Genomic DNA, 22,754 nt, shown 5'->3' with positions numbered 1-22,754 from the left:
TGAAATGGCGTACTTTATGACCTAGTAAGTGAGGTTAAAACTTGTATAGTCACCGACACCTGGGAATTGGGTTGCTTACCTCTGAATACATCCTAGGTGATGAACACACTGTACCCCTGCAGTCTGTTCCCCAGCAGCCAGAGGGATCCTTTTAGAACAGGAGTCAGATGACCACCTGTCTGCTCAGAACTCTGCTCTGACTTCCCATCACACTGAAAACAGAAGCTGGAGCCCAGATCTTGGCCTGCATGGCCACCCCAGGGTCTCTGCACTCAGTGTCCTGTCTCACTGTACAACATTCAGGTCCACTCAAGGATCATTTCCTGAAAGTTGTCTTCCCTGACTGGGTGCTAGAAAAGCCGCTCCGCCCCCCCCCTGCCCCCCCCCCCCGCCCTGGCATCCTTATCTCCTTGTTCTGTTTTCACAGCGCTGCTATCTGGTGCTGCCGGCAGTATCGATTTGCTGTCCGCGTGCTGGTGGAAGGGACACTCGGCTTACCTCCTCTGCCACTGACTCCGGAAAGGCTTCTTATTTGAACGTTGTGAGGACCAGATGAGCAAATCATGTGTGAATCGAGTAGAACAGTGCCTGGCACAAAGTAAGCCCAGTGTGAACATTGCCATTCCTTGTATGAGAATGTCTGCTCCATGAAGGCAGAGCTGGGAGCCTAGCGCCTGGCATCTAATAGGTGCTTAGTGGAGAGGCTGGTTGGCTGGCTGGATGAATAGCATACAACAGGCTCTCTTTAAATTTTTATTGAAGGGATGGTGGAACGCAGGAATCTCTGAATTGAGGTTTTGGAGCTGATTCAGTGTGTGGTGATGGGGAAGTCCAGGATACGATTGAGGGCGGAGGGGCCCCAGGACAGAGCTGTGCGTCCTGAAAACCCAAGACCAGGGAGTTGAAAGCATCCTCTATACTGATGTCGAAGACCCCGAAAGGATGGCAGGAGAGGGCCAGGAGCCAACATCTTCTTGGAAGAGGCCGGCGTCCGCAGCGAGGGGGAGGGGAGTGGGCGATGTGGCCGCTGGGAGGAGTGAGGTGTGGAAAGAAACGTGGGGAACTAGGGGCCTCACCCTCCCCGCTTTGGGCTACAGCGTCTCGCAGCTGGTGATGCCTCCTGGGGGGAAGGAGGGGTTCGTTTGTGCCGCTCAGCAAGCCGTCGAGGACTCCCAGCCCCGCCCAGCTCCTGGCCTGAGCCTCCCAGTTCAGCATCTGGCCAGCGGCCGGCCGGGCGCGAGGCGGGACGCGCGGAGGGCGCACGCGCACCGCTGCCGCCCAGCCCGGGCGCAGCCCAGGAGGACCTGAGGGCCGAGGCGCAGCCCCCAGGGCTGGCGGCCGGACCCGGCAGGGGGACGGGGCGGGGGCGGCCAGCTGGGGGCGGGGCGGGCGCGGATTGGTCGGGCACTGCCACGTGACCGGCCCCTTATAGGGCGTGGTGCGGGCGGCACTGTCGGGTGCGGCGGCGGTCGGCCGGGCGAGGTCCCGTGTGGGTCCGGCGGCTCCGCGGCTGCTCCGCTACGAGCGCCAGGCGCGCCCCGCGCCCTCCCATCTCCGCGGGGCCGCCGGGCCGGGGGATGCGCGCAGCGCCTGGGAGCCATGGTCCGTTTCGGGGACGAGCTGGGCGGCCGCTATGGGGGCGCCGGCAGCGGGGAGCGGACCCGGGGCGGCGGGGCCGGCGGGGTGGGCGGCCCGGGCCCTGGGGGTCTGCAGCCGGGCCAGCGGGTCCTCTACAAGCAGTCGATCGCCCAGCGCGCGCGGACCATGGCGCTGTACAACCCCATCCCGGTCAAGCAGAACTGCTTCACCGTCAACCGCTCGCTCTTCGTTTTCAGCGAGGACAACGTCGTCCGCAAATACGCCAAGCGCATCACCGAGTGGCCATATCCTGCCGGGGGCCGGGCCGGGCGGGGACCGGGGGCCGCCCGGGGTCGCAGGGACGGCCACGGGTGCGGCGTCGGGCGTCCGCGCCTCGCCGGGTCTGGGAGGGGCGGCCTGGGCTGGGGGCCGGGGCGGGGGCCGGTCGCGTGCGGCGCCCAGTGGCCATCTTTTCCGGGGCTGGAGGAGGGTGCGCCCTGGGGAGAGGTGCATCGGGTCGGCTCGGCGAGGAGGGGGCGGGGCGGATTCCGGGCCCCCTCCGCGCGCAGCGTGTGCGTGCGTGTTTGTGTGTTTATGTGTGTGTGTGTGTGTGGTCGTGGTGGCAGCGGCCGCGGGAGCGGGGTGGACGCTGGGCGGAGCCCCCTGCCCCTGGGCTCGTCCCTTCGCTTCCACGGTCCGGGCGCAGAGCTCGCGGCCAGCCTGGAGGGCACCCGAGGGCGAATCGGTGTCTGTGTAGGTGTGAGCACCCGAGGGACGCGAGCCCGTGTGCGCGCCTGGCTGCAGGTGCCTGCGTGTGTGCGGGCATAGCATGAACCCGGTGCTGCGCGTGCGTGCGTTCGGGACTCTCGGTACATGTATGCTCACGTGCCTGTGTAGGTACATGTGGCTGCGTGTGTCTTTAGGGGGGAGTGTGCGCCTGCGCGGGGTCCTTCCTCCAGCCGCGCGCTGGGGGCCCGCAGCCCCCTCCCTCGGGGCGCGGGAGCCGGGCGGAGCCGCGGCGGAGGCGCTGTCCGCGGTGCTGACGGCCGCGGGGACGTGCTGAGGGGCTGGTGGCCGCGACTGCGGAGGCGTCCCTCGCGGCGGCCCCGAGGATGAGGGCGGGAAGGGCGGGGTGGACTCCGGACCCGGTCATTCTCAGCCCTTCCGGAGGCGGCCTGGCCCCGGCTGCTGCACTGCGCGCTGTCGGCCTTGGCCTCCTCGCCTCTCCTCTTTGGCGCCTCCCGGCCAGTCCTTAACCCACGCACTCCGTTTGAGTACATGATTCTGGCCACCATCATCGCCAACTGTATCGTGCTGGCACTGGAGCAGCACCTCCCCGACGGAGACAAGACGCCCATGTCTGAGCGGCTGGTGAGTGCGGTGGCGGCCGGCCTGAGGGCGGGGCGTGGGGTGGCGGCAGCTTGTCTGATTCCACGACCCTTTAAGGATCCGCGATTGGGCGCAGCTTCCTCGGGCAGTGTAGTCTGGGCAGTTCCCCCACCTTCAGTGGAGGAAAAGGATAGAACCCGGGCAGCTGGCACTTCCCTGAAGGGCCAGGAGAGTGGGATAGCCAGCTCAGCCCCTGCTGGGGAAGGATGGCTCGAGAGGGGCCATTTTAGCCAGCAGCTGCTCTGCCCAGTGTGCCACTCGCCACCCCTACACCTGTCCAGTCCACACGGACTAAGAAACTAAGAGCTAAAGCTGGGGTGTGGGAAGGGCATTCATAATGGCCCAGGTTGAGGAGGGTCAGGCTCCGGGAGTGCGGGGGGGCTAGCTGCCCACCCTTCCCTGCAGGGCTGTAATAGTCTTCGGCCCCCGGGTGCAGCCCTTGGTCTCGGGACCGTCAGCCTCTCCTCCAGAGCTGTCTCCCCTGGCTCTGCTTGGAATCCCTTACCTGTGGCCCGCCACTTCCTGTGGGAAGCACTCCTTCCCAGCCTTTCTTCCCAAATGCCCCGAATATCGCTTCCACCCACTCTTGCCCGGAGCTCCCCAGACCCCTGTGGTTTCCCCTGTTGGAGTACAGAACCCACGGGAGCCAGGATGCCAGGTCAGGGTGTCTGGAGGTGCTGCGGCAGGGGGAAGGGTGCTGCTTGAGGAGGTGAGCCCCATTTCAAGGGTGAGGTTATGTCCCCTAGCCCCAGCCACCCCTGCTGCCCTGGCCCCTTTGCCTGGGCTTGGTGTGGGCTCCCAGGGGCCTGAGAGACTGAGCTTCAGAGCAGAGAGAAGGAAGAGCAGCCGCGGGGATTGGAGAGGGAGCCTGGGGCCTGGTTGGAGAGCTGCTGGAGGTCCTGAGGTCCCCGAGGAGGAGACACTTCTGGGGGCACCGGGCCGCCAGAGGCTGATCCCTCTCCTCCACACCCTGGCAAGTGACTGGTTCTGTCCAAGCTCCTTCCCTGACTTCAGTGGAGAAAAGCGTTGATGAAACAGGGCCTGTTCAGTGCTCTGCGTAGGCCTTGGACTCCAGGCAAGGGGTGGGGAAGGGGAGACAGAGTAAGGCTGCCCTGGGGGTGCTCTCAGTTGGGGGTCACCACCAGAAGGCACGGGAGTGACAGCCTGGTGGTCAGCCAGGAGACGGGGGATCACGGGGCAGTTGTTTCTCCAGGCGCAAGGACGGCCAGGAGGGCTTTCTGTCGTGGGGCTCGCGGGAGGAGGAGTGCGAAGCGCAGCACAGCCGGGCAGAGTGGGCTGGGGTCCCTCTGCGCGACTCTTGCCCAGGTGTGAAGCCCAACAGGGTCCCTCGCCTTCTTTGGGCCCCAGGTTCCTGCTGGTGTTGTGGGCCCCTTGCCTGCCACATGCTTGGTGGTGGGCGTCCACTCTGGAGGCCGGAGAAGAGGGTGAAAGTGAGAGGGAACTGGGGTTTCCGGCAGGGAGCCTTGAACGCCAGGCCACAGGGCGTGGTCACATCCCTAAGGAAGTCCAGCACGGGTGGGGCCAGAGGGAAACAGGCCCTGGGGAGGGGTGCGGGGGGCAGGGAGGCCAGTGTGCAAGCAGCCAGGCTCCAGCAGCAGGCTTGAGTAGGCCAGCCGTGTGTCCAGCCACATCTGAGCTCCTGCCTCACAGGTGAGGGAGGGTTTGCTTTGTGGTGATGGGTACACTTGAAGGAGTTGGGGGCTGAGCTGTTGGGAGAATAAGCAGAATGTGCCCCCCTGGCGGCCTGGAGGCCCCTGAGATGGATGGGAGGCCGGACACGGCGGGCCTGGAGAGCAGACACCCTGTGGCCCCAGGGCTCAGGTCTGGAGGCTGGTGCTGCTGCCAGAGGCTGGGAGGGGGCCGTGTGGCGCAGGGGCAGCCTGGCCTGGGGTGGGGCCTCCACAGCTCCCTGTCTCTGGGGGCTCCGCTTCCCATACACCCATCAACTTCCTGAGTGGCCTTCAGCTGGAGCCCTGGGCTTGCAGTCTCACCCCGGCCCTGAGCCAGCCCTCAGCCAAGTGTGATCAAGGGTGGGGCTGGGGGAAGAGCCGTGAGGGAAGGTCTGGGGAGGGGCCCTGCCCCGTCTCCTGGCGCTGGCTTGCTCTCCTTCTGTGTATCCAGAGGCTTCTGTGAACATCTGTTTGCTGGGGCCCAGCTGTTAACCCAGGGCAGGTGGTCAGCAGCCTCTTCTCTCGGGGAGAGGGGACCCTCCGACTAAACCAGACCAGAAGCCTCCGGGGAATGGTCCTTCGTGAGTCAGCATCAGGGCAGTAGGAGAACTGGGCCACCATGGACGCCAGGCTGAGGGTTCGCCAGGTCAGAGGGAGAGCCCTGGAGGGCCAGGCTTCTCCGGAGAGGAGGGCTCAGGCCGCTGGTCCTGAGTGGGAACTGGCAACACCCACAGGGAACCAGTCTGGCCCTCCCCTCCCCTGCAGCCCGGGGAGGCTGGTTCCTGGCCCCTGAGGCTCGACCCCTTCCTGGCAGAGCAGCCTTCGGAGGACAAGTCCTCCTGTGGCTCCCATAGTCCTGAGGGCAGGACCTTCCCGCTGCCCCTTTGTCCACTTCTGTGTCCGTGGTCTGCACTCAGGCTGTTTCCCATGCTGACCCTCCCCGTGTCCCCTTGGTCCATCCAGCTTGCGGGGTCACCTGCACAGAGGCTCTGTCTGCCACCCTTCCCAAGTGTGTGATGCCCCTGGTCACTCTCCACACCGTCTGTGTGTGTCTTCTCCCTGAGTCCACGCAGCTCGTCCCCACCGTGCTCGCCACCAGGGGGCCCGGCCCGTGTCGGCCCTGCCCTGTCCCGTCCCCATCCTTTTGCTCACACTGTTCCCTCCACCTGGAATTCCTTTCCTTTTCGCCCAGCTGGATGCCTCGCCCTCCAGAGGCTCCCTGAGGCACGGCCATGCTTGCTCCCACCAAGATGTGCATGTTTTGATTATGCAGAAGGTGTGTGTTGAAGGAATGCGTGGGTCCTGGGCTGTCCTCTAGGGAGTTGGACCGTTGTCCCCGTAGCGGTTCGAGCTCAGGATCAGACCCAAGTCACCTCTGGGTTAGGATTTGTCTCTGCCTCTAGCAAGCTGTGCGTCTCCGGCCCAGTTCCTGACCTCTCTGTGCCTCAGTTTCCTCTAGGATGGGGATGATAATAGTGCTTCATGAATGTGGGGTGTTATAACGAGGATTGTCTCAGTGATGGTGGGAAACCCCCCAGTATTGTTATTGTTGTTATAGCTTCCCCTGCTGCAGGGCTTCCGGGGTGGGAGCCCCCCCTTCCTATTGTGATTGGGTGTCGCTGGCCGCGGGGACAGGGCCACCTGCCCTGTTAGGGGACCTCGACAGAGGTCAAACAGGCCCGTGATGCAAGAGCCGAGTCTGTGGGTGGTGGGGTGTTTCCTCGCCTGCCACGCCCCAGGCGGTGGTGACCTTGCTCTGCGCTTCTCCTCAGGACGACACGGAGCCGTACTTCATTGGCATCTTCTGTTTCGAGGCCGGGATCAAGATCGTTGCGCTGGGCTTCGTCCTGCACAAGGGCTCCTACCTGCGGAATGGCTGGAACGTCATGGACTTCGTGGTGGTCCTCACGGGGTGGGTGCTGGGCCCGGGGTGCCCTCTGTGAGGGGCGGGGGCGGGCACGCTGGAGGCCCCGGCTTTGGGGTGGTCCTCACGGGGTGGGTGCTGGTGGGACGGGCATTGTTTCTCCCCAGGAGGTGCCTGGGCTGTGATCTTGGCTGAGGGGCCGTCGACGGTGCTCCGTCCTCGGGTGAAGCTTGCTTACAGAGCTGCTGGTGCCGTGGGCAGGTTACCAGGGCAGGGGAGGGCTCTGAGCCTTATTCTGTAAATCCTGGGCTCCAACCTTGCCTCTGTCGCCCCGTGATCTGGGGGGCACGTTTGTGCGTTTGAGTCTCCTGCTGAAGCGTTCTCGGACACTGCTTCCTGGAGCTGTGCTTGGATGAGGCTGCGCCGGTGTGTTGTCACAGTTTCTGGTTCCAGGAAGGTGCTTAATCAGTGTGTCTGCCACCCACTTTCCTTCTCAGACGGACCCTAACGATTGCCAGTTTGTGGTTTCCGAACAACCCAGGAGATCCAGAAAGTCGACTTGGGCTGGGCTGCGTTGGAGAGTGGGTAGAATGCCCTGCTCTTCATCATGGAGGCCCCAGCCTTCGGGGCCATAGTGTTTCCATCTGCCTGATGGGTATTCAGGGCCTCTGCCCTGTTCCTCTGGCCAGTAGGCTGAGGCTGGGGCTGAGCTGCTGTTGCTCTGGCTCTCGGCTGGGGTTGGGGCTGAGCTCCTGGGTGTTCGCTCCACAGGACCTGTTTGCACAGCCCAGGTCCCAGAGACCCCGCCCCGGCAGACTGCAGCCGCGCTTTCTGGGACCTTGTGGTCCCAGGGAGGCTCGGAGCCCCAGTGTGGCCCAGAACGCTCCTTCCAAGGGACAGGAGGCTGTGGCCAGGTCTCTGTCCTGTGCTGCATGTGCGGACGAACAGACTTGGCTACATGGCCTCTGGGCTCCCGCATGAGGCCCCCCTTACCCTCCCCATCGTGGGGGCCTGCCCCTCTGTCTGCTCGAACTGCTGGTGGCTTGGCCCCAGAGGCGCCTGCAGCATGCCCGGCATGGGCCAGAGCCGAGGCGGCCTCGCCTTCAGGGGGTCTCTCCCTGGAGGTGACGGAGGGGCTGGTGGGCCTTGTGCCTCAGCTTCCCTTTCTGTCTTTGCACCTGTGGCACCAGCCTGTCACCGGCTCTGGTGGGATGGGTGCCACTGAAATCGGATATAATAGGCTTTCTGGGCAACTTGCTGTTTTCCTTTCATTTTTCCTAATGACCGAGAAGGGAAGGGAGTGGGGAGCCTTCCTCTGGGAGCCGCGCGGTTCTGTGGTACGGTGTGCGCCGTCCACACCCGCCTGCTGCCCTCGGTGGCGGTGGCAGCGGGGGCTTTTACAGAAAGCCCTCTGAGGTCCAACCGATGTTGCTGGTGGGGATCTGGTGGTGGACACGGCCCCTCGGAGGGCAGGGTGCTCCCACAGTCCAGTGGGCACCGCGCGGGCTGTCGAGGAGAGTCGCTGGCTGTTCACATCTCTTTTTCCCTCTAGATGTGAGTCCCTGAGGATAAGAATGGCATCTTATTTTTCAGGGTGTCCCCAGAGCCTAGCTCTGGTAGGGCCCCCAGGAGGGTCAGGGAGCATCTGCTGAATTAATGGGCTATTGAAGCTGGGGTGCTCTGTGTTTGGGCCAGCGGGGAGCTGGGCGGGGTGGTGGGACCCTGCCTCTGGGGATGCTGTCCATGGAGCTGAGGGTTTGGACTGCTGGGAGCAGGGTGGGGAGGCAGGAGCCTGCACCGAGGCCTGGGCAGGACCCCTGGGTCTTCCAGCAAGCATGTCCTGGTTCCAGGTCCAGGGAGCCACGTCCCCCTGTGAGGGCCAGGAGGGACCTCCAAGGTGGCTGTGCTCTCTTGCCATTGACCACACTGTCTGGGGCACAAGAGAGAATAGGATGGGCTCACTTTCCTGGGAGCCCCAGCAGGGGGATCCCAAGGGTCCCGAGACCTTAACTCTGCCCCCAGCCCAGACTTGGAGATCCTGACCTCAGTCCGTCTGTTTCTCCACCTCGTCTTTCCTACCTCTCCTCGCCTCTGTCTTTTCTTCCCGTGGGCCTCTCTCCTAGCCCGCCAGCCTTGTTTCTGTCTCCTTTCCCTCCCTCCCTGTCTCCTTGTCTTACTCTCTTGGTCTTTGTCTCCCCGTTTCTAACCTTCTCTGCCTCACTGACCCTTTATCTCTTCTTTGCCTTCTCGGTATTTCTTTGCCTCTCGACATCTCTGTATCTCCGTGTCTTTTTGCTTTTTCTCTCTCATTCTTCCTCTGTCTCTGTCTCTTTCTGCCTGTTCTGTGTCTCTCATCCGGGTCCTGGAGTCTCTCCTCTCGCTGGGAGTTGGCACCAGTGGTTTCCAGGCTCCCTCTCTCTGCACCTTGTCCCCAGGGGTGGCGCTGGGTTGGGAGGGGAGCCCCCAGATGGTGGGGGTGATCTATGTCCCAGAGTCACGTGCGGGAGCTGCTCTGTTGCTCCTGCTTGCAGCACCCAGGGACTCGTGACCTGTGTGTGTACTCATGTATGCGTGCGCATGTGCGTCTGTGCATGTGTGCACCTGTATGTGTGTGCACCTGTATGTATGTGCATGTGTATGTGTGTGTGGTGTGTGATGGAGGGAGGCCCTGGTCCATTTTGGGGTGAGTGCTTGCCCCAGGGAACCTGGGGAAGAACGCCTAACTCTAAGCCCTCCTGAGCTGAGGTCCCTGTGGGTAGCCATGGCAGGGGCGGGACGTTATTTCTCGGTCCCTTTTTAAAAAATTAATTAATTAATTTGTTTATTTTTGGCTGCGTTGGGTCTTCGTTGCTGCACACGGGCTTTCTCTAGTTGCGGCGAGCGGGGGCTACTCTTCTTTGCAGTGCGCGGGCTTCTCATTGCAGTGGCTTCTCTTGTTGCGGAGCACGGGCTCTAGGCACGAGGGCTTCAGTAGTTGTGGCGCACGGGCTCAGTTGCTCCGCGGCACGTGGGATCTTCCCGGACCAGGGCTCGAACCAGGGTCCTCTGCATTGGCAGGCGAATTTTTTTTTTTTTTTTTTTCCCGGTACGCGGGCCTGTCACTGCTGTGGCCTCTCCCATTGCGGAGCACAGGCTCCGGACGTGCAGGCTCAGTGGCCATGGCTCATGGGCCCAGCTGCTCCATGACATGTGGGATCCTTCCGTACTGGGGCACGAACCCGTGTCCCCTGCATTGGCAGGCGGACTCTCAACCACTGCGCCACCAGGGAAGCCCGGCAGGCGGATTCTTAGCCACTGTGCCACCAGGGAAGTTCCCTACTTTGTTGTTTTTAATTAGGGTTGACTTAATTGGTGCTCAGAGGGCCGGAGGCCCGTGGTGGGGAGGGGAAGGGCTCTGGCCGGGGAGGCCCTGGTGCTGACTTGTCCCCAGAGGCCAACTGGGCTCCCTTCTACTTCTGAGGCTGGCACGCAGGTTGTGGGAGGGCCCTGATGGAACGAGGGCCCCTCCCTGCATCAGGGAAGCCTCTTCAACTCACATACTCACCTGTAGACTGCGCCTGGGTGCGCTCTTGACGTTGCAGGGGCACAGCGTCTAGTCCTGGCCACGGAGCAGCTGAGGGGCTCCTGCCTGCCGCCCTCTGTCCTCCGTCCTGTCCACGCGTCTCCAGCTCCTTGAGCTGCCCTCGCCTGGCACTGCCCCGCCCACTCAGCATCCCTTGATCACTCATTTATTCAGATTCAGTGAGCCTTTGCCCGGTGCTGAGGACACAGCAGTGAACAGGACCCCCAGGCCCCTGCCCTGTGGGCTGTGTTTCTGGGGGACCCGGTCTCCCTGCCCCGCTCTGTGTCCTCTCGGTGCACAGAGGGTCGGCAAGGGCAGGTCACGGCCACATCACGGTGCCTGGGGGCAGGTGTGCCGTGGAGACCACTCGTTCTGTGACACCACCGTGCTTCATTCATCTTCCCATGTAGGACGGGGGTTAAGGAGAACAGGGTGTGGACTGGGAGGCTGTTGCTCAGTGTCGGGTGGTCAGAGAAGACTCCGTAGTGAGGTGAATTTTGAAGGATGTGAGGGGATGAGCCATCTAGATATTTGGGGAGACGTCTTGGCTGGTGGTGTCAATACCAGGACACAGGTGTATCCATGGCCTTCAGAGCCTGAGACCAGACAGGATCCCCAGGGGATGGGGAGTTTGGAGGAGAAGCTGCCCATGACTGAGCCCCGGGACCCCACAGTTGATGCTTTGGGACTGGCCAGTGAGGTGGGTGGGGACGGTGTTGAGGAAGGAGAAGTGTGCTCTCCTCGGGCAGGAGCGAGGGGAGCATGGACGGCTGAGTGCAGCGGTGGGCGCCGTGCAGGTGAGGGGTTCTCCCGAGGGCTTGCAGGGGAAGGCCCCACGGGAATGGGCAGGGTCCGTGGTGAGCACCTGGGGCAGCTCTTCCACCTTTGAGGGAGTTTTACAGCAAAGCCGGCAGAGGACTGGGCAGTGGCAGGAGGGAGGGGCGGGGCAGAGGGTTTTATTAGGTGGGGGCCGGAGCCTGTGTGCAGACGGGCCAGGGCCGGGAGGCAGGGGCTAGCGGCGATGCAGCCAGGGCGCTGGAGTGATGTCCTGGGTGGATGAGGGAAGCTAGCTAGGGTCCAGCATCCTGGAGTCCACGCTCATCTCTCTGTAACAGCAGGAAACCGGAGGGTGAGCTGAGTGTGCGCGCTGGGTTGTCGGATGAGCAAGAAGGGCTGGGGCAGGAGCCGTCCCCTAACGTCTGCGTTTCCACTGAACCCGGAAGCCGGCTGTCAGCTGAGGCGTGGAGTGGGAAGCAGGTGGAGTGAGATGGGGCGACGGGGAGAGAGAGGGAGCGCGGAGCACCTTCACCTGCCTCGGCCTCTCACCTTCTCCTCGGCCCCGTCTCTAGTCGCCTTCCCTCCTCCGCCCATTGACCATCTGGCTGGCTGTCCATCCACTCGTTCGTTCGTGTGGAAGGTATTTGTCAAATGCTCTGGTTGCTGGGGACACGGCGGTGGATGTGGAGCTTGCATCTCCTGGGGACACAGGCAACGCACAGCTCCTGCCACGCAGGGCGGTGAAGCAGGAGGCCGGGGCGGGGTGGGGGTGAAGTTCCCCTTCACGGGGGTCAGGGAAGGTCCCTAAGGAGGACCTTGAGCAGAGGTGTCCTGAGCCTGGTGGGGGGGTTGCAGAGGGTGAGGATGTGGGGAGGCTGCGGGGCCTGCTGGGGGGCTCCGGGTGCAGGGGCCGGTCCTGGTGGGGGAGCAGTGCCCCAGGGAGGCGATGGGGCTCGGACTGGGGTGGACCTGCAGGAAGCACTGGTCTGGTTGATTGCCCTCAGGAAACCCGCTGGCACCCCCGAGTGTGGCACCCACGTCCCCAGCCTGTCTGTAGCTGGTGTGTCCCCACGTCACCACCTCTGCCCTCGCCATCCCGTCAGCAGCCCCCAGCCCACGCTACGGTCCTGAGAGGTTGATTGCAGCTGGAAGTAGGGGCAGCAACAGGGTCCCCTCAGACCCCGGGGACCTCTCTGCGCTGGCAGAGGGCCCCAGAATCCCGAGGCCATGGGTGTCCCTGCCCCCGTCACAGCCCCAGCCCCAGCCTGGAGCTTTCCTCGGGGACAGCAGAGAAACGTGTCCCAGCTCAGACAGGTGACCCCCATGGGGACATTTTCAACCACAGCCTCTCATTTCACTCCAAATTAAACCGGGATTTCTTTCCAGGACATGTAATTAGAGCTCAGGGTCCTCCCTCCCTGGCCTGGGCGTCCTTTGGGAAGCGGAAGGCGGAAGGCCAGCGGGCTGGCGCCGCCTAGGGAGAGGCGTTTGCACAGGGTGTGGACGCGAAGTTGGTCAGAGGGCGCGGGAGAGCGCTCTGGGGAGGCCAGGCCGCGGAGGACACTGCCCTGCGTGAGGAGGGGCAGCAGGTACGGGCCAAGGTGCGCAGTGACCCTGTGTGCACGTGTGGCAGCCAGGGACGCCGTGCCTTGCCGTGGGTGACGCTGTGTCCAGGTTTGAGGTGACTAGGGACACCGTGTCTGAGTGACCGGCGGCAGTGGGTCTGGACGTGGGCTGACCCCAGTGCATGGCCGAGCGTGGGCACTAGAGCTCACGTTCAGGGCTGGAGCTGCTGCACGTGGGCCCCTCCTGCGTCCGGTGACTGTGGTCCTGCAGGCGGGGTCTGTGATGCCTGGTCAGGTTGGGGGTTTGCTAGACTTTCTCTTCCATCCCCACCTGAGGCTGGAAACGGTTGGGACACAGGAGGGGCCTGAGTTCCGACAAGTGGCCCCTGGAGCAGCAGAAGGAAGCGGTCTGGTCCCCCTTATTATGCTCCAGGCAGCATCCCCGAGGCATCACTGATTATTCAGAGCAGGCCTGGCCCCAGGGCTCTGCAGGCCTCCTGTGCTGTGTGGCCGGGTCGGAGTTGGGTGGAGGCACCCTGTGCCCGGCCCCCAGGTGCCTGCCTCCTGACACTGGCCGCCCACGGGGCCTGTAGTCCCTGGGGACAGGCCCGCGGCCCCGTGCTGGGCTGTGTGACCCCTGAGGCGGGCGGGTCGGGTGGGATCCCAGCCTCCGTCCTCACGCTTGCCGCTGGGTGTTTCTGGAGGAGCAGCTTACTCCCCTGCTTGTGCCTCTGCCCTCCTGTTCCTCCTCCCCCATCTTCCTCTGGTTTAGGGCTCTTGTCACTCTCTGGGGTGGGAGTGTGGGGAGCCGGAGCCAGGCCCCTCCTGGCCGCTGCCTGCAGACCCCCCACCATGTGCTGAGGGAGAGGCCCCTCCGCCCAGCTCCAAGGGCCTGGGAATCCTGGCAGGACAGGGAGTGCAGGCTGCCCAGCCTCAGACCCGGAGCTCAGCTGAGCTGTGCCACGCTGCTGGCTCTGGTCCCGGGTGCTGGGCCCCCTGGGGCTGCCGCCGCCTGGTGCCCACAGGATGCCAAGCCCCGAGTGCCTCTGAGAGGTGGCCCGGGGCAACTGCTCACCTATCCGTGTATCCTGTGCCTGGTGCACCTGCAGAGGTCACAGGAGGTCAAGTTCATGCCTGTGGAGGGCAGGAGCGTTCGCCCCTGGGTGGTGGGTACACCTGCAGCTGTCTGGGCGCTGTCTTCCTGCTCAGCTCCAGGCGGCTCCCCTCACCCCCACTTCACACCGCTGAGCCCAGAGCTGCAGATTCACCTGGAGATGAGAATGGTTGCTAATGTCTCCTTGGGTTACTAGGCCTGGAGCCAAAGCCAGTTCCTGGCCTGGGGAAGCGGACGGGAGAGCAGGTCCTTCTCGGGATGGGCAGGCCAGGCCTCATGTCCACCTGGGGCCTCCCCACCGCCTGCAGCCCACCTGCACTCACACTGACCTGGAGCGCGTAGGTCCCGCAGGTCACCTGTCACAGGCCCCTGGGTGTCCTGTCGCTCATGCAGCCAGCCGCCTCGCTGCTGCCCCACTGTGCCCCTCTTTCTCTGGGTCTCAGCCTCCCCCCGGGGGGGCCACTCTCAGAGCCCCCAGCATTACAGCCCCTCCCGGAGAGAAAGAGCCCGTGTGCGCGGCTGGGCCCCCTGCTTCCTGTGGGATGGGCTGTGTGTCTGTCTTCTCTCATCTCACCCCCGCTTCCCCACCTGGCGGGCCTCTCTGCCCTCTTCTCACCCCAAGGGGCTTCCCTACTGCCTGGCTCCGTGACAACCCATCCCTGCTGATGGACGTTCGCCCTGAGAACTGTGTTAGTTCAGGCGCTGTAACAGGGGCCACAGACGGGGGTCAGGGGCTGAGACAGCAGATGTTCACCGTCTCACCGTCTGGAGGCTGGACGCCCGAGATCAAGGTGCCCCCAGGGTTGCTTTAGGCGAGGCCCTCTTCCTACCTGCAGGCGGCGGCCTTCCCACTGTGTCTTCACGGGACTGCTTCTCTGTGTGTGCAGAGGTCTCTGGGTTCTCTTCGTGTTCTGTTAGATTCATCCTATAAAGCCCATCCTTATGACCTTGTTTAAGCATTTACCTCCTAAGAGCCCCGTCTCCAAATACAGTCCCTCTGGAGGTTAGAGCTTCACACTGGAATTTGCCGGGGCGGGGGGGGGCACAGTATAGTCCGTAATAGGCTGTGCTCAGACCCCAGGCTCCTCTGATGAGCGTCTGTTGGCCCCATTGCCTCGGTGCCCCGGTTCCCAGTGTGCAGCAAATACTGTGGGATTGGAATCCAGCTGGGAGAGCAGGGAGCCTGCCCCGGCCCCCATGGGCACAGGGTGCCACGTGACTGACCCCGGTCGGTCGTGTGGCTCCAGGCCCGGCTCTGCTGTGGCTGCTGTGTTGTGGGCCCGGGTGAGATGTCTGCAGGGCCAGTGTCTTCCTCCCCGCCTCACCTTCCGCTGACCGTGGGCCCTTTCTCACTCTTCCAGGTCTGTTGTCAGCCTCCCGGGCCTGACAACACACAGCAGCACCAGGCACAGAGGACGGGCTGGAGGCGGGGCTGCCGCCCACCCTGGGACCCTCTCCAGCCTGGACTGCGGCAGGGGTCGGGGGGCACTGCGAGCCCGTGGGAGGCCCGGGGGTGTCCTGGGCATGGTGAAGCCTCCGGTCTGAGGGTGGGAATCCCTAGGGTGCCGCCAGCACTGCCACCCCCTCTGCCTGTGGGCCCTGCACGTGCTCCCTCGGGCCTGGGTTCTGAGGGTGCAGTGATGGGGAGGGGACGGGCATGAGTAAGAGCTTCCTTCTTCCCATCACCTGATCAATTCCGGGACCCAGTGTTTCCACTGGGGTACAGTCTAAGGCCGGCCAGCCCTGCAACACACACCGATGCAAGGACGCAGCAGAGGCACGTGCGAGACCGCTCCAGCCCTGTCCCTGCCTGCATGGCCTGGACTTGGTCTCCATGAGGGGCTCTTTCCAGGGGGTAAGACCCCTGGGGTGGTGCACTTACTTGTGCTTCTCTGGGTCCCCAGCCTGGGAGGTGGGCAGTGGGGGTGCAGAGCCCTCTGGTGAAAGCACCAGAGCAGGTGGGCAGAGGGAGGTGGGCAGCGTGAGCTCCTGAGACATGGAGGGAGAATGAAAGAGAGAAGCTGACTCTTCCGTGAAGTTTCCTGCGTGCTGGCTGGTCTGCTAATGTAATCATCCTACAACCATCCTGGGCTAGATGCTGTTATTAACATCCCCTTTTAAAAAACTAAGTATCTTATTTTGAGCTAATTGTAGATTCACAATATGCAGAGAGGGCTCTGAGGTTAATGTCCTGTGAAGCTGCGGCACAGTGTCACAGCTAAGATGTCGACAATGGCGCAGTCAAGACACAGAAACCCCATCCCCACCGGGCCCTCTCCTGTTGCCCTTGTGTTTCTGCTCCCACTTTACTCTGATCTCACTGCTGCTCAGTCCCTGACAACCACAAGCCAGTCTCCATGTCCATCATTTTGTCATTTTAAGAATATTATGTAAATGGAATCGTGCCTTTTGGGATTGGCTTTGTTCACTCAGGATGATTCTCTGAGGATGATTGAATCACACTGTTGCATGTGTCTATACTTTGTTTCTCTTTACTGCCCATTGTCTCTTTAACTATTCACCTGTTGAAGGACATGTGGGTTGTTTCCAGTTTTGAAATATCACCCACAAGGCTGCTCTCTGCACATCCATGCACAGGTTTTGTGTGAACATAAGTTTCCATTCCTCTGGGATGAATGCCCAGGAGTGCAATTATGGGGCCGAATTGCAGTTGCATATTTAGTTTTTTAACAAATTACCAAACTGCTATCCAGACTGGCAGTACCATTTTACATTTTTTAAAATTCCCACCAGGAATGTATGAGTGATCTAGTTTCTCCATATCCTCACAAGAGTTTGGTGTTGTCACTATTTTTTATTTTAGCTATTTTGATAGGTATGCAGTGATACATCATGGTGGTTTTGATTTGAATTCCCTTAATGGCCAATGATGTTGGACATCTTTTCATGGACTTATTTGCCATCTGTATCTCCATTTTGGGGAAGTGTCAGTTCATGTATTCTGCTCAGGTTCTAATTGGATTGTTAGATACTATTCAGTTTTCTCCCAATCTGTAGCTTATTTTTTCATCCTCGTAACAGGGACTTTTGCAGAGCAAAAGTTTTGAATCTTAATGAAGTCCAATTTATCAGTTTTTCCTTTTATGGATAGGGCTTGTGGTTTTGGGTCTATGAACTCTTTTCAGCCCTAGGTCATGATGATTTTCTCCTATTTTTTTTTTCTGAAAGTTTTATCATTCTATATTTTATGTGTAAGTCTGGGATCCATTTTGAGTTAGTTTTGTATCAGGAGTGAGGCTTAAGTTGAGATTCTTTTTTGTTTGTTTTCTTCCTGTGTGTGGCTATCCAGTTGTTCCAGCACTTGTTGGAAAGGCTATACAGTGTATTTCCTCCACTAAAGTGTTTTGTATCTCTGTCAGAAGTCAGCTGAGCATGTTTGTGTGGGTCTGCTGCTGTTCCATAGATCCGTGTGTCCATCCCTCTACCAGTTTCACACTGTATTGATTACTGTAACTATTTAAGTCTCAAAATTGGGCAGACTCATTCCTCCCACTTTATTCTTCTTTTTAAAAAAAAGTGTTTAAGAGTAAATTAAAAAAAACCTTTTAGCTATTCTAATTTCTTTGCTTCCGTATAAATTTGGGAATAATCTTGTCAATGTATATGCAAAATCTTCACAGGAATTGTATAAAACCTGTGTGTTAATTTGCAGAGAATTGTTATCTTTACTATGTTGAGTCTTCCAATCTGTGGACATGATATGTCTCTCCATTTATGTAGACCTTATTTGATTTCTTTTTTTTCTTGAATTTTATTTATTTATTTTTTATACAGCAGGTTCTTATTAGTCACCCATTTTGTACATATTAGTGTATATATGTTAATCCCAATCGCCCAACTCGTCCCACCCCCCTCCTTTCCCCCCTTGGTGTCCATACGTTTGTTCTCTACATCTGTGTCTCTATTTCTGTCTTGCAACCAGTTCATCTGTACCATTTTTCTAGGTTCCACATCTATGCGTTAATATACGATATTTGTTTTTCTCTTTCTAACTTACTTCACTCTGTATGACAGTCTCTAGATCCATCCACGCTTCTACATATGACCCAATTTCATTCCTTTTTATGGCTGAGGTAATATTCCATTGTATATATGTGCCACATCTTCTTTATCCATTCGTCTGTCGATGGGCATTTAGGTTGCTTCCATGTCCTGGCTATTGTAAATAGTGCTGTAATGAACGTTGGGGTGCATGTGTCTTTTTGAATTATGGTTTTCTCTGGGTATATGCCCAGTAGTGGGATTGCTGGGTCATACGGTAATTCTATTTTTAGTTTTTTAAGGAACCTCCATACTGTTCTCCATAGTGGCTGTATCAATTTACATTCCCACCAACAGTGCAAGAGGGTTCCCTTTTCTCCATGCCCATTATAACCGGTGTGAGGTGATACCTCATTGTAGTTTTTTTTTTTTTTTTTGCGGTACGCAGGCCTCTCACTGTTGTGGCCTCTCCCGTTGCGGAGCACAGGCTCTGGACACGCAGGCTCAGCGGCCATGGCTCACGGGCCCAGCCGCTCCGCAGCATGTGGGATCTTCCTGGACCGGGGCACGAACCCGTGTCCCCTGCATTGGCAGGCGGACTCTCAACCACTGCACCACCAGGGAAGCCCCTCATTGTAGTTTTGATTTGCATTTCTCTAATCATTAGTGATGTTGAGCATCTTTTCATATGCCTCTTGGCCATCTGTATGTCTTCTTTGGAGAAATGTCTATTTACATCTTCTGCCCATTTTTTGATTGGGTTGTTTGTTTTTTTAATATTGAGCTGCATGAGCTGTTTATATATTTGGAGATTAATCCTTTGTCCATTGATTTGTTTACAAATATTTTCTCCCATTCTGAGGGTTGTCTTTTCGTCTTGTTTATAGTTTCCTTCTCTGTGCAAAAGCTTTTAAGTTTCATTAGGTCCCATTTGTTTATGTTTGGTTTTCTTTCCATTACTCTGGGAGGTGGGTCAAAAAAGATCTTGCTGTGATTTATGTCAAAGAGTGTCCTTCCTATGTTTTCCTCTAAGAGTTTTACAGTATCTTATTTGATTTCTTTCATCAGTATTTTGTAGTTTTCAGGATTCAAGAGCTGTGCATGTTTTGTTAGATTTACATCTAAGTTTTTCTTTTCTTTTTGCATGAGTACAAATGGTATTATATTTAAAATTTCAGTGTCCACATGTCCACTGCTAGTATATAGAAAAACAGTACATTTTTGTATATTTATCTCTAATCCTGCAACCTTGCTGAATGCACTTATTAGTTCCAGGAGATTTTTCTTGTTTTTTTTAAGATTCTTTAGAATTGTCTATGTTGACAAGTATGTCATTTGCAAATAGGGATGGTTTTATCACTTTCTTTCCAATCTGTCTCCCTTCTCATTCCTTTTCTTGTCTTATTACACTGACCAGGACTTCTAGTACTAAATTGAATGAGAGTGGACACCTTTGCCTTGTTCCCAGTTTTAGGAGGAAAACATTCAGACTCTCCCCATTAAGTATAATGTTTACTGTAGGTTTTTTTTTTGTTTTTTTTTTTGCAGTACGTGGACCTCTCACTGCTGTGGCCTCTCCCGTTGCGGGGCACAGGCTCCGGACGCGCAGGCTCAGCAGCCCTGGCTCACGGGCCCAGCCGCTCCGCGGCATGTGGGATCTTCCCGGACTGGGGCACGAACCCACGTCCCCTGCATCGGCAGGCGGACTCTCAACCACTGCGCCACCAGGGAAGCCCTACTGTAGGTTTTTGTAGATGCTTTTTATTAAATTGAGGCAGTTCCCCTCTATTCCTTTTTTTTCTGAGTTTTTTTTGTCATGAATCAGATTTCTTCTTGTCAGTGTCAAATTTCATCCAATGCTCTTTCTGCATTGGTATGATCATGTGACTTTTTCTTCCTTTGCCTTTTAATATGGTGGATTACAATGATTGATTTTTGAGTATTGAACCAGACTTACTTCCTGGAACAAACATGGTCATGGTATATAATTCCTTTTTATATATTGCTGAATTGTATTTGCTAATATTTTGTTAAGGATTTTTGCATCTGTATTCATGAGGGCTATTGGTCTGTCATTTATTTGCTTTGTTTTGTTTTGTTTTTGTTTTTTTGGTACTGTCTTTGTATGGTTTTGATATCAGGATAATATAAGCTTCCAAAAATGGATTTGGAAGTGTTCCCTTCTCTGTTCTATTTTCTGGAAGCCATTGTGTAAAAATGCTGTGAATTCTTCTTTAAATATTTGGTAGAATTCTGCAGTGAATCCAGCTGGGCCAGGAGATTTCTTTTTAGGGAGTTTTAAACTTATGGATTCAATTTCCTTAATAGTTATAGGGATCTTCAAATTATCTATTTCCTGTTGAGTGAGTTGTGGTAGTATGTGTTTTTTGAGGACATAGTCCATTTAGTCTAAATTGTCAAATTTATGTGTGTAGAGTTGTTCACAGTAGTCGCTCATTATCCTTTTGATGTCTGCAGGGTCTGTAGTGATAGCCCTTGTCTTATTTCTTATATTGGTAATTTGTATCTTCTCTCTTGATCTCTCTCTTTTGAGAGGTTTAGGTTAGTCTTGCTAGAAGTTTGTCAATTTTATTGATCTTTTCAAAGAACCAGCTCTTAGTTTCAATGATTTTTTTTTCAGTTTTACTTATTTCTGCCCTTATTTTTATTATTTTCTGCATTCTGTTTGCTTTGGGTGTATTTTACTCTTTTTTTCCTCAGTTCTTGTGGTGAGAGCTTAGATGTGTGATTTGAGACGTTTCTTCTTTTCTAGTGTATGTGCATGGCATATTAAATTTGCCTCTCAGCACACTTTAGCTGTGTCTCACACATTTTAATATGTTGTATTTTCAGTTTAATTCAGTTCCATGTGTTCTTAAATTTTCCTCTAGACTTTTCTTTGATCTGTAGATTGTTTAGAAATGTGCTGTTTAGTTTCCAAGTGTTTGGAGATGTTCCAGTATCTTTCTGTTATTAATTTCTAGCTTGATTCCATGTGGTCAGAGAACACACTGTATGATTTTGATTATTTTAAATTTGGTAAGGTTTATTTTAGGCTCAAGATATGGTCTTTGTTTATGTTTCATGGGCACTTGGCAAGAATATGTACACTGCTGTTTTGTGTGGCATGTTCTATAAATGTGGATTAGATCCTGTCTGTTGAAGGTGTTAATAAGTCTTCTGAATCCTTGCTGATTTTCTGTCTGGTTGTTCTGTCAGTTGTCAAGGTGGGTGCTGAGGTCTCCATTTATAGTTGTGCATTTGTCTGTTTTTCCTTACAGCTCTATTGGTTTTTGCTTCACATATTTTGTGGCTCTGTTGTTGAGTACATACAGGCACACCTCATTTATTGAGCTTCACTTTATTGTAGATAATGCGTTTTTTCACAAATTGAAGGCTTGTGGCAACCCTGCATAGAGCAAGTCTATTGGCGCCATTTTTTCCAAAAGCATTGGCTCACTTTTTGTCTCTGTGACACATTTCGTTATTTCTTGGAATATTTCAAACACTCCTAAAAGATTATGACTTGTTGAAGGCTCAGATGATGGTTAGCATGTTTTAGCAGTAAAATATTTTAAAACTAATGTATGTACATTTTTTAGACATAATGCTATTATAGCACAATTAGTAGACTACAGTATAGTGTAAACATAACTTTTGTATGCACTGGGAAACCAGAATATTCATGCGACTTCCTTTATTGTGATACTTATTTTGTTGTGGGGGTCTGGAACGAAACCCAAAATATATCCCAGGTGTGCCTGTGCATGTTTAGTGTGTTGCTGTGTGTTCTGGGTAGACTTTATTATTATATGTTCCTCTGTGTCTCTAGTAGTCTTATTTGCTATGAAGTCTACTTTATCAATGTTATTGTAGTCACTCCAACTTTTGTTTGATTAATATGTGCGTGATGTATCTTTTTTTTTGTCTTTTTACTTTCAACTTGCCTGCATCATCATATTAGAAGTGAGTTTCTTACAGACAGCATATAGTTAGGTCATGTTTGTTAATCCATTATGCCAGTTCTGTCTTTTATTTGGTTTATTTAGACCATTTCCGTGTAATATAGTTATTGCTCTGTTAGGGCTTAAGTCCACTATTTTATTTTTTGTTTCTGTTTGAGCTCTCTGTTTCTTATTTCTTTGATTTCTTTTTCCTGCCTTCCTGTGGGTTATTTGAATGTACTTTAGAACTCCATTTTGATTTATCTATAGTATTTATAAGTGTATCCTTGTAGAGGATTTTTAGTGGTTGCTCTGGGTATTGAATTATATATACATAATTTATCCCAGTTTGTTGGTATAGTTTTACCAGTTTGAGTGAAGTATAGAAATCTTATGCAACTTATGTCCCATTATCCTCTCCAATTTATAGTGTGATTATCTTAAGTATTTCCTCTACATGTATTTATTTATTTTTAAAATTTATTTATTTTATATTTTTGGCTGCGTTGGGTTTTCATTGCTGCGCGCAGGCTTTCTCTAGTTGCGGCAAGCAGGGGCTACTCTTTGTTGCGGTGTGTGGGCTTCTCATTGTGGTGGCTTCTCTTGTTGCGGAGCATGGGCTCTAGGCACACGGGCTTCAGTAGTTGTGGTACGCAGGCTCAGTAGTTGTGGCTCGCAGGCTCTAGAGCTCAGGCTCAGTAGTTGTGGCGCACGGGCTTAGTTGCTCTGCGGCATGTGGGATCTTCCCAGACCAGGGCTTGAACCCGTGTCCCCTGCATTGGCAGGTGGATTCTTAACCACTGCGCCACCAGGGGAGCCCCTCTACATGTATTTAGAACTGCATCAGAGTGTGCTATAATTTTTGTTTCAACCACAAGCATAGCTTAGAAAACATAATTTAGGAAACTGTATTGTATTGATATTTACCCTTATTTTTATTCTTCCCATTCTTCCTTCCTTATGGTCAATGATTCCTTTTTTTCATCATATTCTTTTTATTTAGAGAACTTTTTAAAGTCACTCTTTGAAAATAGGTTTGCTGGTGACAAATTCTCTTAGTATTTCTTCATCTGAGAATATCCTGATTTCTCCTTCATTCCCGAAAGATATTTTTGCTGGGTACTGGTGTCTAGGTTCACACTTCTTTTCTTTCAGCATTTGAAAATATTGTGCTACTTCCTTCTGATCTCCATGATTTATGATGAGAAATTCACTGTCCTTTGAATTATTTTCCCTTATAGGGATGTGTTTCTCTGGCTCTTCTGAAT

General features: G+C 55.5%; 1 protein-coding gene across 1 annotated transcript in view; it reads left to right on the top strand.

The window, feature by feature from the left end:
• Positions 1-1,446: 1,446 nt before the first annotated feature.
• The window catches only part of CACNA1B (calcium voltage-gated channel subunit alpha1 B), a 197,155-nt gene continuing 175,847 nt past the window's right edge, over positions 1,447-22,754 (top strand). The window contains exons 1-3 of the mRNA XM_081237354.1: positions 1,447-1,885; positions 2,828-2,949; positions 6,431-6,570. Of these exons, the coding sequence (XP_081093480.1) occupies positions 1,600-1,885; positions 2,828-2,949; positions 6,431-6,570 (548 nt within the window). The 5' untranslated portion in view covers positions 1,447-1,599. The remainder of the gene's footprint in view (positions 1,886-2,827; positions 2,950-6,430; positions 6,571-22,754) is intronic.

The sequence above is a fragment of the Mesoplodon bidens genome, assembly GCF_964165515.1.
Source record: "Mesoplodon bidens genome assembly, chromosome: 6".
NCBI classification, from domain to species: Eukaryota; Metazoa; Chordata; class Mammalia; order Artiodactyla; family Ziphiidae; genus Mesoplodon; species Mesoplodon bidens.
This window is presented reverse-complemented; position numbering and strand designations above follow the sequence as displayed.